Source organism: Manacus candei, unplaced genomic scaffold, assembly GCF_025592945.1.
Source record: "Manacus candei isolate 608988 ecotype Guabito, Panama unplaced genomic scaffold, ASM2559294v1 h1tg000022l, whole genome shotgun sequence".
Lineage (NCBI taxonomy): Eukaryota > Metazoa > Chordata > Aves > Passeriformes > Pipridae > Manacus > Manacus candei.
This window is the reverse complement of record NW_026138070.1, coordinates 4,083,686-4,097,303: the sequence shown is the minus strand read 5'-3', so window position 1 is coordinate 4,097,303 and position 13,618 is coordinate 4,083,686. Positions and strand designations below refer to the sequence as shown.

The 13,618-nt window shown below is 46.1% G+C and overlaps 1 protein-coding gene across 1 annotated transcript in view; it reads left to right on the top strand.

The window, feature by feature from the left end:
• PEX14 (peroxisomal biogenesis factor 14) overlaps window positions 1-9,282 on the top strand; it is a 71,700-nt gene extending 62,418 nt beyond the window's left edge. The window contains exons 5-9 of the mRNA XM_051786231.1: window positions 403-488; window positions 1,037-1,139; window positions 2,398-2,495; window positions 5,603-5,694; window positions 7,423-9,282. Of these exons, the coding sequence (XP_051642191.1) occupies window positions 403-488; window positions 1,037-1,139; window positions 2,398-2,495; window positions 5,603-5,694; window positions 7,423-7,888 (845 nt within the window). The 3' untranslated portion in view covers window positions 7,889-9,282. The remainder of the gene's footprint in view (window positions 1-402; window positions 489-1,036; window positions 1,140-2,397; window positions 2,496-5,602; window positions 5,695-7,422) is intronic.
• The last annotated feature ends 4,336 nt before the right edge of the window (window positions 9,283-13,618 follow it).

Here is a 13,618-nt window from a genome sequence, read left to right as displayed (position 1 = left end):
AACACTCCCTTCTTTCCTTTTTCCTGCACTCCTCTGGGTCTCTGGCTCTGTCCCCATTTTCGACAATTGTGATAGAGGAGAACAATAGGTATTCAGGTAGGGAGTTAACCTCAGCTAGTATGGACCCTACAGACAATTATCTGGGATCAGAGTGCATTCTGCAAGGGAACAGGAGGGCAGAGCAGCTTGATGGAACCTTTTTAATTACTGCTGTGATTTGTCTCCCTGTGACACTTTGTGCAAGGTCAGTGTCAATGCCAGAGGTCTGACCAGATGTTTGTGTCCTCGGGCCAGAGGCCTGCGCACTGTGCTATTCATGGCTCTTTTCTCTGTTAAATGGGTGTACCAAAATGTTGTCACCTGCAGTTCTGACTGTGATTGTTTCTTGATTTTGGCCCTTAGGTCCCCCTGGCTCCAGATGGCGAGATTATGGGGCTTTGGCCATCATAATGGCAGGAATTGCCTTTGGATTCCACCAGCTCTACAAGGTAATATCTGAGAGAACCATGTTATGCTGCCTGTGTCCAAATCACCGTGTTGGTTCCAAGCTGGTGAAGCATCTCTGTCCTCAGTGGCACTGCCATTGGTATATTTGAGAAATATAGACATTTAACATGAAAATGCAGAGTCAAAAAAAAACCCATGGAGAGCAAACAAAACTAGTTTTTAGCTGTGACTCTCAAACTGCTGTAAACAAGGTAATTTTCATCAGGTTTGCTCTCAGTGCATATTCAGTTCCCAGGCCCTGTGCTGCAGAAGGATCCATGGCAGTGAGAGTTGTGACCTGTTAGACCCAGTCCATCCTCTGTGTACAGGGTTAGGAACTGGTTTTTAGCACCCTGAGAAATGTAACCACAAAACTCTTCTTCTGCAACTTGTTTTAACACCTCCTGTAGGGGTGTGTGTGGATAAAGGATCACTGGCGCTGTGATAAAGGCTGAGGTTTGGGGGGTGGGATTTGAGGATGTTTTGGGTAGATTAGAAAGAGCACTTTGCATATCCCTATTTCCTAAAAAAGTTTCTGTACTCCATGCAGAAATACCTGGTTCCTCTCATCATGGGAGGCAAAGAAGACAGGAAACAACTTCAGAGGATCGAGTCAAACATTTCTGAGATGAGTGGCAGCGTGACACAGACAGGTAAAGATTAATGACTCCATCAATTCACCCCTCAAAGCCTTTCTCCCTGTATCCTCCATTCTGCCAAGACCCCCACCCTTTTCTTTCCCTCCATCTCCACTTTATGTGGTGACTTCATTTATCTGCTCTGAGAATCTGTTCACATTTGCAAATGAAGCCGCCGTCATTTCGGTTTAATTTGAAATTGCTTGTTTACTGTCGGCACGGCCTCAATTAATTATGTTTTTACGGAAAGGCTCCCAACCTCAGAATATTAATAAGGGGAATAAAATGACAGCCTTTCGGAGGGCTGTAAAGTTCATTTTTAATTTCTGCTTCTCTGATGTTTTCAGGGGCTTTTTTTTGGTGGTTTCCCCCCACCTTCCATCTGAAAATCCGAGCAAGGGTCAGGAGAGTCTGTAATTACTGTGCCTCCCTGACCTGAGCCACCTTCTCTGTTATTGACTCCATAGGGTGTCTGTTCATTACCCAATGCCCTAATGATGGTCTGGATTAGCTGTTACCTGTCACACCAGTAGAGGTTTTAATTTTATTTATTTTATCAGCTTGTTTACTACCTGGAAGCTTTGGATAAAGTGCCAAAGTAGAAAAGTTCTACAGCTGGAGTTGGAATCCAGCAGAAGTTGCTCAGTGTTTGCTGGGCTGTAGGAGAGGAATATAGGGTGCTCTCCTGAAATAAAAGGGGAAAAGCACAAAGTATTCTCAGTTGGGAGGAAAAAAGGTATGATTTTCAGCAGTAAGTTTGTTAAAGATATTGGGGTTGAAGGAGCTGGTGGGTTGAGAGTGGGAGGATGCTAATTACACTTTTTACTGAAGGGTGAGAAGAAAAGCATCTTTCATTTCTCATGATACCCTGAGGTCAATCCTGGGAGCAGCTTCTTCCCAGATTGGAGCTTGCCCCAGTGTTTGCCTGCAAGAGGCCTGAGATAGATAAATGATGCAAACATTGTATAAGTTCAGGGAGATGTACAAATCATAAACCAATATAATTAGAAGGGAGAGGTTTTGGACGGATATACTGTGGGCTATAGACATCTATACAATGGAAAGATAAACTAGAAATACTGGAGGTTAGATGCAGTGCAGGTAGATTACCCGTAGTGCAGATAAATCATATGGATTAAAGTGAGCAGGCGGGCATAGATAAATTAAATACAGTAGGAATAGAGGCATCTCTGTAGCTAGACAGCAGGAAAGGAGTGTGTGAGTGTGTGTGTGCATGTATCTCACTTTGACTCTCCTGCTTTTTCCCTCACAGTGACTCAGTTACAGACAACTTTAGCAGCTGTCCAGGAGCTGCTAATCCAGCAACAACAGAAAATCCAGGACCTCACCCAAGAGCTGGCTGCTTCTAAGGTATAACCACCACCATCTCTGGAACATGCATGGCTTCTTCTGTGGGCACATGGAAAGCACCTGTGGGGTTCACAATGCAGCCATCAGCCCTGTCAGATCCCCAGCCAGTTCCTCTGCACCTGTCCATGGGAGGTCTGGTTAAAGCACTGGCTGTGGGTTGGGTACGGGTACTCAGTGAAACAATCTGACTTTGGAGGGGGCTTTACTGTGCAGCTCTGGATGCAGCACCTGTGTCTGAGGCCTCACACCCCTTCTCATCTTCTGCAGTGCATTTGAGATGAAATAGTTGTGGTGTTAGTCCACTGACCAGTTGTGCAGAGGTTTTGTTTGTGTATAATATGTAATTTTACATGTTTCTGTTTCTCTTGTCTCTTAAGTCACTTTTCAAAACAGTGACTTAATCCTGTTCAGACAAGCATACACTTGAAGGACTGTATTTAAGTCACTTGTTCAGATCCAGGCCAGGTAATGGTCCATCATTCTTACAATCTGGGTTCTTGTTCCAGTGATTCTGGACAGCTCAGTCACATCACAACCCCATTAGTGACACACAGTGACCCATTCCCCTTGACTCCTGACTTGACCCTGCCAATAAAACCATCAGTTCTGACCAGTTTGTGTTGTTACATGTGTAAATAAAGTAACCACTTTTAACCAAAATTGATTTTCTTTCTGGCAATGAGAATTAGTGCTTCGCATCTCCAGAGTACTTTGCAGCCACTGGCTTAAGCATTCTACAGACAGAAACTGTGGATGACATGTGAGGTGGGCTGGATTTGAACCAGTCACATGGAGATGAAGCCTTCCTTTGACTCACAAACCTGGGATTCTTCAGGGTCCAGTCTCTGGGCAGGGAGAGATTTTCCTATGAAATCCTTTAGGCAAAGCTTCCAGCCTTCTACCTGGAGCAGGAATTGTCTTCTCCCCTTCCCTGCACTTTAATCTCGTACAGGCCCTTTGATGGTGTGTCACTGGTGGGCCACAGCTGACTCTGTGCTGTGCACACTGTACAGTAGGAATCCCTCAGTGGCACAGCTGTAAACCCAACCATGAAAGCCAGTTTATGGCCACAACACTCTGCTTCAATTTTCCTTGGGAACTGTGGCCTGACAGTGGCCTGGAGCCAGTCCGGAAATTGGAAAACTGTTTTCAGGTCTTAAGTGTTAAGATTAAGAACACATGTTGAGCTTTAAGAAGGAAAAAGGCCATAAGAGTCTTGGTGGTTTAGAGAGTCTTGAAGAAGTTTTTCCTCCCCCCTCTCTACCCCCTGCACTGAAATGGTAGCACACATTGTTATGATATCTAAACCTCATGTGTACAAAGAAAAACTTGGGCAACCCCACAAACCAAGGAATAAAAGCTGTGTTTTCTCAGCTGTAATGTAAGTTTTTATATCTGCTTTTCAAACTCCTACTGGCATGCTGTAAAAAATTAAAAAGAGGGACTTTAAGTAATTAAAAAACGTACATAAAAATTCAAGGCTTGAATTTTCTACAACTGTTTTTAAAGAGACTGGCTAAAAAGCCCCAGATGTCAGATTTTATTTCTAAATCCTAGGCATCTGGCACCATATGTGTTTCGGAAATTTGAGTCCTTTGCAGGCCAGTGAGTGGAAATCACTCCCTTGTTAATGTGCTGCCGTAGCTTTCAAGGTCTTGGAAAGCCAGAACAGTGGCTCCTGGATTCTTGCTGTCTGAGGGCTGGGAGTGTGAATCCCAAGGGAAGGCATCTGTGTATATCACAGCTCCTACAGCCCCAGCCTCTCCCAGCAGTCTGGGGTCGGAGCCCAGAAGTCCCTGTGAGCAGTGCTGGCTGTGAAGGTGCTCAGGGTTACTCAGCACCAGCTGAAGTCTGTTTAAAGAATAAGTAGGAACAACCAGTTCTGGCTACATGGAGTAGGAACTGCTGAGGAGGAGGTTTGTGTTATTCCAGCCCTGGCTTCCTTTGGCACGGGGTTTATTAGAAGTATCTCTGGAGCGATGCTCACAAATGGGTTCATTCCAAATGGCTTTTAGCAGAAATTACTGTGGGAAGTGCCAGGCATGAGTGTGCTCTGCTCCCACAGCTACAGGAGCTGCTGGAGCAATAGGATGGGGGAACCATAGGCCGTGATCTGTCTTTAAGAAAGTCCCTCCCATTTCTCAAGGTCTCGAGAGGGTTAAAAGAAAGAATGCCAAAAGTATTGTCTGCAGCATATTCTGCTCAGTTACTTGCTCTAATTTCTGCCTGATATCCCATAGCAATTCTGATGCAGTGCTGACAGCAGTTGTACCAGGCTTCCAGGAGTTACTTACCATTTTTCCCCACCAAACTGCATCGACTGCCTTGAAATATCCAAGAGACAGAGCCTAGTCCAGCTGCTGCTGGGGGTCCAGCCTGGTAACTCCAGCACAGCTCTAATTCTTCACATCGAGGAAGGGAAGATTTTTGCAGCTTTCAAGCACTGATTTATCAGCCCACCTCTAAACACCACAGAGTGCAGATAATCGATTCTTTCTTTCATGATTTAGGAGAAATGAACAAATGGTTTTAAAATAGTTGTTAATATATAATATTTGAATGTGTTGCCTCAGCTAAATGCAGTCACAGGAAGGAGTAAAGGGCCTGATTCAGTGCAACTCCCACAGCTGTTCAGGATCCTAATTCTAGTTCTTCTATAGAAATTCATTAGGTCAGTGCCAAATGATTTAGTTTATCTCTTTGTGTATTGTTCTCTGTCTGATATGTTGGTGGAAAACATCCTATGTGGACCCAGCTTTGTCTGAATTCTCATAAGTGCTCCTGGAAAGAGAAGTGGCCCCTTGAGATGCTTCAGCAGTGGTTGTGCATGGGATGTTGGAAACAAGATTAGTTAGTCCCCCAAACACATAGCAAATATTTGAGTAGTCTTGGCACCTTGAGACAATTAGTATTTCTGATCATTGTGGGGATTTGTTCAGGTCCTTCTGTATTGTGGAAGTTGTTTTGCTCAGATATGAGAAGTTTTAGATGTTAGAGCTTATGTATGAGATTCCCAGATAGGATAACACAGGAAAAAGTGACATTGGTGACAAGTGACATTGTCCAGTTCAGACTTTGATCTTTATGCCTTGTTTTTCATGTTCTAGGCCACAACTTCCACCAACTGGATCCTGGAGTCACAGAATATTAATGAATTGAAATCTGAGATCTACTCTTTAAAAGGGCTTCTCCTGAACCGGTATGAGCAGAACTGGGAGCAGGTTGGGGTGGGGAAAGGGCTGCTTTCTGAATCCTCTCAGTCATGGAGAGGAAGGGCATTTCCAGCAGGAACTAGCTCTATATCCTGCTATTGCTATTTTAATAATACCACTTTGCACTCCACTGTCACTTTCTATTTGCAGGTCTCAAAATGCTTTTCAAACTTGCCTTAAATCACAGAGTGCTTGGGGGAGTTGATAAGATTTTTCCTTTTTGTTTGCAGTAGAGAAGCTCTGGGCCATTCCCTGCAGTCAGGATGCCTCTCACCTCCTCTCAGGCACTGCCTGCATCTGCACCTACATTCTGTTGTACAAAGAGTCACCTCTGGCTGCAGCTCAGCTGCCTGTTCATGGTCAGGGCATAACCAGGATGAAAAGAGTCTCACCACAGCAGAGCCTGTTTATCTCAGATAGCTCAGGTATAGACATCTTACGGCGTAGGAGATGTCTGAAATGAGGTGATAGAAATCCCAGCCTGTGGGACAGTCATGAGAACTGGGATCAGATCTCAGTTCTTGAGAAAATTCTTTTTTTTCCAAGTATGTTAATTAAGAGTTTATCCAGCTTTTCAGCTATTGATCCCTTCACTCAGATCTGACTCCCTTCCCTCCTTCTACATGTAGCTAAGTCTTCTCAAGTCATCTGTTTCCTAAGAGATGGACTTCAAAGGTCGGTCTAAGATTGAACTAAACACGTTCTGGATCTCAGCAAGTGGGCTTTTCAGAAGTCTGAAAAGTATATTGTCTTTAATATCCTTTTAGATTCTTGCTACACCTCTCATTCCTCCCAGGAGTCTCGGTAGGAAGTTCTGAGGGACTGAGGACACACATTAAGTTCCTGTCTGTTAAGCTGGGTCATACCAGCCTCACTGCTGGGGGGAGAGTGTTACTTGATGACTCCCACTTTCCACACACACAGATGAGGGTGTGTGGGGAGTACTGGATCAGACATGCTTTTTTGCCTTGCTCTTCATGGTGGATGACTCTGAGGGCAGCACTGCTCCCCTTACACTTAGATTTGTCCTGTCTGGTGCTTGGATTCTCCTCGCAGGCATTATTTTGCTACTGTCGTATCCATAAAGCCACCTGGAAAGGACTCGGAGAAGAGCAGCCAGCTTTCCCAGCTGGTGTGACTCCATTCAAGTCAGAGGAGCTGAACCAGTTTGTGGCAGCCAGGGCATGGCCCAAACATGTAAAGTGCCTGCTGGGACTGGGAGAAAGGCTCCGGATTGCCACGAGCCAGAATGCAATAGTGGTGTATCACTGTGGAGGTGAGAGCCAGGTGGTGAAATTCCTTGGCTCGGGCACAGGACCTGGTGTGTCTGACTTCTTACTCCAGTGGGAGTTTTCTTTTCCAATTAACTAGTGATTGTTTTATGAAGGGACACCCATGCCTTTTCTCAAGCAGCATTCCTGAGTGCTGGCTTACTCTGTGAAAATGGCCAAATCAGATCATTTTAGTGCTTCAGATTGCCCAGCTGGGATATTTTCCTTGCATACAGGGAAGGGTGCTTGTAAAGCACTTTGAGAATCTGGCTGGAGAAGCGAAGTGGCCTTGGTTTTGTTCATTTATGGCAAAGAGACTTGCAGTTTCAGTCCTGCTTTACGTGACTTCCCCAGTGCAAATGCCATTCTCTCTGATGATAACCTCTCGGTATTTTTAATAAAAGCCCCTTTCTCTCCTTCTTTTCCCCTCTTCCCCTCCCCAAGGAGGCAGTTCCCTCCCTCCCCTTCGGCTCCTAAGATCCCGTCGTGGCAGATCCCGGTGAAGCCGAGCTCACCCTCCAACCCCGTCGTTGCCAACCACAACAGCAGCAGTGACATCTCCCCGGTCAGCAACGAGTCGACCACCTCGTCCCCGGTGAAGGAGAACCACAGCCCCGAGGGCTCCAAGGTCAGCTGCCACCTGCTGAGCACCGAGGAGGCCACCAAGGCCGTCATCGATGTCACCAGCCAGGTGAGGATGGAGGTGCAGGGGGAGGAGGAGAAAAGGGAAACCAAAAGGAACGAAGAGGAGGAAGAGGATGATGAGGATGACGATGTCAGCCACGTGGATGAGGAGGAGTGTCTGGGTGTCCAGACTGAGGACCGGCGAGGAGGGGATGGTCAGATTAATGAGCAAGTGGAAAAGCTACGAAGACCTGAGGGAGCCAGCAATGAGAATGAGATTGACTAAGACACCCTGGCTGCTGCTGCTGCTGCTGTCCATCCTCCCTGGCCTGCTGCACTGTCCCCGGTGCCTCTCCCGTTTTGTGGAGAGAAGTGCTACCATCTCCTCCAGTGATTCTCCCATGACTGACCTCGAGCAGGGTCACGATTGCCTGGTGAACAAGGTGGGCCCTGTTTCACCACAGGGCTTTGCAGTGTTGCAGTGGCTTCTTCTCCCCTCCCAGACCTCCTCCCGTGAGCTGGGGTCACTGCTAGGCTGGAAGACCGATCGCCTTACCATGCACCACAGCTACAGAGTCAGCCCTCCTGCAAAAACACCATCTCTCCTCAAACAGTCAGCCTCTTGCTGCATCCTAGTGCCCTTCTATCCAACTTCAGAAATCTGTCCTGAGCTCCTTGATTTCACAAGCCTTTAATCCCCACATAAGGCCCAAACCAGTTCTGTTTCCCAAAATAAACCCTCTGTTTTGTTTCTCAAACTACTTGATATTCTGTTGCCAAAAAAAAAAAAAAAAAGAGCGTTTTAACCCTGAGTTCCTCACCAGACCTCAGTCTTGGCTCTTCCAAACCTTATGCCAAGCCTCAGATTCCTGAAACTACCTAGCATCTAAAACCACTAAATTTCTGTGGAGTCCAAAGAACACTATTTCCACCCCATGTGCTTACACTCATCAGAGTGGCCTCTTACTAGGGACCAAGTCCAGGTGTCAGAGCTGCAGTAAAATCCATGGGAACAGGTGGCTTTGTTGCTGATTGCTCCCCAGTAAAAGAAGGCTTTAAAAGAAGTTGACTCCACTCATCCCAATTATTACCCTTCCTCCTCCAAAGACAAGGAGCTCACATCAGTTTTTGACATCTTACATTTTATTTATAGCTGCCCTGAATGAACGAATGAATAAATGAATGGGGTGATATATCAGATGCTGAAATAGTTGGTTAATTCTGAGTGTTTGCAATGGTTTTTAGCCTGTTTTTCTCTCTAAATGAGAAGAAAACCAACCTTAAATGGTTAGCTCAGACTTGTATCTCTCCAGTGACAGGCACCTGCTTCAGCAGAGCAGTCTCTTCGGCAGAGAGAGCAGCTCCAGCTCTGAGGTTTAACCACTGGCCCTTCTTGCCCAGTCCAGCCTTTTTTTGCCCCGCTGGGGCCATACACAAATCAAACCAGTGAATTTTGAAACCTCTCATTTGCAGCATTGTGTTCTCAGCTGGTAAAATGGTGGTGTCCAATGATATTATTCACTGCATCAGAACCTCTTAGCAGAGCAATTCTTGTAACAACTGAGTCTCACTGTCCTCACCAAGCAAGTGTGCTCGTCTGTGTGATCATGTATAGATTTCAAATATAAAATATGATTGTATATAATTGTAATAAATATGACTTACCACTATTTAACACCAGGCTATCACTGGATTACCGTGGCTCTTATTTTTGGGGAGAAATATGCATTGGGGGGGGTAAGGGGAGGGAAACGGGATGGTTACAGAAATTCAATCCCTTGAAAATGTTTTCTGAAGGATGTTTGTGGTTGGTTTTGTGACTACTCCAGTCCTAAGTGACCTCAGCAGGAGGCAGTGCAGGGAGCAGTGTCAGGTACACCATAAACAGCTCCAGCAGCTCCAGTGCTGGGCTGTGTCTGATGGTACAGAGGTTGGGATGGGCAGATCAATCACCTGGGCAGTGAAATGCAGCTGTTCTGCTGCCTTGGCTCCCAGCAGGAGGCTCTGCAGGGTGTGGAATGCTGCGTCCTGCTCCTTCCACCCCGGCAGCAGGAGGTGCTGAAGGGAGCCTGTGAGATATCCCACGGCCCCTCAGCCTTATCTGCCAAGAGGGAATGCTGTGCTGGATCCCATGACTGGTCTAACCCTGCCATCCCAGTCCAGCAGCCACTGAAGGAAAGGGAGTGCAGCAAGTAATTTGTAGCTACTACAGTCCCATCTTGTTCAACAGAAGGATTTGGCTCCCTTCTGAAAAATGAGGGATTTACTTGATTCCCGAGTATTTGGGTGTCTGGTACACAGTGACATTTTCCTGCTCAGGGGGAGTGAAAGGGACCTTCATATTACTGTATTTAGACCTGCTGCTGAATGTGATGATTTCTCATGCCTTAAATGGACGAATATCTTCCCCAGGAGTGAGTGTGTGTGTGTGTCTCTCTCTCCCTCTCCCTCTCAGTCTCTCTCTCCACTGTTTAACGTTCACAAAGAACGTCACGTTTAGCTAAAACAGGGCAAATTTGAAAGTGTTTTAAAGGCCAGGCTTTTCTTAAGAGATGGCACTTTGCATTTCTCCAAGCCAAGAATCCTCGTGAAAAGAAAACACGGCCGAACACAGGGGTGTGAGGAAAAAGTATTGTCCTGCCTGTGTACATTTTATATACATAGAAGGTTTTGAAAATAGAAAGTGCCTGGACAACAGCAGTTGGTGAAATGTGGAAAATATGTTGCTGAGGTATGTGCCTTGCAGAGTGACTTACGAGGTTTACAGTGCAGCCATCCCTGCGGGTTCATTTTTCCCCCCTTTTCCTCCATGTTGCCAATGTTCAATTCATTTACCTCAAGATTTCTGGTGCAGAGTAAAAGGCAGTTTTCTTGAACTGCTCTTTTCTGTCCCTTAGTTTTTTCCTTCTTACTGCCTTTACCAATTCTGTAGATCACTGTTTTTCCTTTCTCCAACCTGATAAATCCCAGAAAACTCCATCCAGGCCATTATTGCTCAAAAAATTTAACTCTGTGCCTCTGGCTGCTGATGGGCTGTTTGTGTATTTTGCTGAGGAGATCTAACCCACCAGCAGAGAATTTGGAAGAAGCCAGACCTTCTGTCCAGCAGGTACTGTCTTGAATCACGAGTTTTATTCCTCTGTCTCATGTTCCTTGTGTTTCCAGCATAGCAACAGTTGTAGGGAGAGGATTTTGGTCCTTGTAACCTGACTGCTAACTTGTGATTTTTTTTCTTTTTTTTTTGCTAGAAGAAAAACCTCCTTAGCTGCCCTGTGAAATGTTTACCTCACTGGCCAGTTGACACTGAGAATTCATCCTGTTAGCTGAAAGATGACCAGGTAGGGAACATTTTTTTCTGCAGAACAAGACAGCAGCAGCAGTTCCTCACCACCTGGCTCATTCAAGTACTTTGTTTTACTGTGAACTCTTATATTTACTGTATTTTACACAGGAAGAAGAGTAACCCCCCAGAGAGTTCAGTGAGTTTGTAACATGGTTTCTGTAGCTTCTTGGTAGAATACAGAAAGCAGATGAGGGAAGTCTGGGCATGTTTCAGTGAATCCCTGAGAGCCTGTGCTCTCTCCTAGATGAAACAATATCAGGCTGGTGCTTCCCAGTAATTCAAGAATAGAAAAGCTCCCTTTCCAATACCTGCAGGAGAAATATGGGCAACTCAAAAAATGTGACCAAGGGGGAAAGGGTTAAGAGAGACATCTCCTGATCATGTTCATCCAACCTTCCTTATCCCCAGATGTGACAAATAAGCCCTGTGTGCGTCTTTGTCAAGAGCAGGAAGAATGTTTTTTAATTGTCTTTTGTGTGTTGGGGGTGTAACTGAACAGTGTTTGGGATCAGAAGGAAGAGGATGACTTTGCAAAGTATTTTACTTGGATTTCATACGTGCTGGTAAAAAACACAGAGTATGATAAATACAGAGCTGTGACACAGACAAGTTGCTGAGGAAGCCAACTTTGGGAAGCAGGTGTTGTGCTGGCCCTGCAGCTCACACAACTCCCACCCCCATGGACCCTGTGCCCTGGAACGAGAGCCCCAGCCCCTCCTGGCCACCACCCACTGTGGCCACTGACCCTGATGAGCTCCAGCCCCTGTTGTGGCCACTGACCCTGAGGGCTGGGCTGCCCAGGTGAGTGAGGAGCTTCCCAGGTGAGTGAGGAGCTGCCCAGCACCTGCAGCAGCCTGGAGACACTTCAGATCTGCTCTTTGCTTGCTGCAGCTCAAGTTCTTCTGAAAAGTAAGTGCTTTTTATAACTATACTCTCTCTTGATTTTGTCTTCAGTAGAGTGGAGGAACTGGCTGCATTTTCACTGCTCTGGGGTTGGTTGGGTTGCCAGTAGGTCCATCCTGTTGTGTGCTGGTGGAAGGGCTGTGGAAAATCCCAGTCCGTGGTGTTTGTATTTGCAGTGCCCACTGTAGGAATGGAGGCTGCCTTTGCTTTTCCTGTGCTGCGGCAGTGTCATGCTGGGGGAAAACAAAGGCTCAGGCAGCAGGTCCAGAGTAGCTTTTTGTTGCAGACCTGTTGTGTTCCAGTCAAGGTCTCTGTGCTTGATCAGACCCTCCACACCCAGCAGGCTGTGGAGAACATGTTTGCCACAGGAAGCTTTGGAAGGTCCTTTCTGTGTGGTGGTGCTTTACATTAAGCACAGATTGTTTGTGGTGGTGACTCTGCACTCCAAAAACTGGTGCTGAGCTTGGAGAGTCTTCCAGCCTGGACTGGACCTCTCAGACCACTGGGTGCTGTGCAAGTGCAAAGCAAGAGAAGGGCTTGGCCTCCAGGGATTGGAAACATAAATAAAGGGATGCTGGGAGGTGAAACAGGAAATTATTTACCTAAGGTCACAGGAGAGACCTTCCAGCTTTTTTCATTTTCCCTTTTATTGTCTTATCCCCAGACTATGCTGCTTCCTCAGGAGTCAGCCTTGGTAGGCACCTTTGGAGCTGTGTCTGCCTATTATGCTGATAAAGGGCTGGCTCTTACCACTATTTATGTTCTTAAAAAGGAAATAAAATAATGGAAATGTGCCTAAGGTGAATTTTGGGGTAGGGGGAAGATGGAGGTCAGGTCCTGACCCCTCCACTTGCTGTGCAGTCCAAGCTCTGAGCTGCACTTGTAGGTTGAGGGGCTGGCATGGTCTGTCCCAGCTCAGGGAAAAAAACAATCCCATCCCCAAAAGGGAGCAAGCACTAACCTAATAAAGGCACCAGCTGGACGAAGGGAAAACCAGCTCGTTGGAAAAAAAAAAAAAACAAACCTCCTTTCATTAGAAAAATAATATATTTCATCCAAATAAGGTAAAAATATTTGAAATGGGGCAGAAGTGAGCACTAGGCAGCATCTGTCAGGCCCTTTCTGAAAAGGGGAAGATTATTAAAACTCAATTACAATTTATTTTTGTAAAGTGTCTTTCAGGCTAAAAATCTCCCCAAATGCTTTGCAAGGACTGCTCAGGGGTTACTTACAGTATGGAGCATCTTCAAAAACATCCTGTGTTCCTACCAAAGCCTCCTTCCCTGCATCTGCTGGAGGATTTCATCCTTCAGGATTTCATTTTTTTTCTATATTTGCACAAATAATGAGAGATGTTTTATGATGCTGGCTGCAAGAACAGCCTGAAGGGGAGTGGGAGAGGGAGGTTGACACTGTATTTTTTTCTGTTTTAGGTAAAATACTTGCTTTTCTTTAGGACTGTGTGTCCTGCATGAGAAGGTGACTGGCTGGGTAGGGCTGACTCGGGATCTCAGAGTACAACCGGCTTCTTTGTTGCCTGTTTTCCTTTCTGTGCCTGTCCCTTTGCCAGCCTGTCTGTCTGTCAGTCCTTTTGCTTGGCATGGCTGTTCTGTGCAGCATCCCTGGTGCTGGTTTTCCAGCCTTCCCTCATGCACTGTCTCCTCATCTCTTCCCTTTCTAACAGTTGGCTGTTTCAAACTTTATCCCTCTGCTTCTGTGGCTACTACTGAGGTTTTGTCTGTGTGCACCGAGAGTAACACCTCTTCAGAA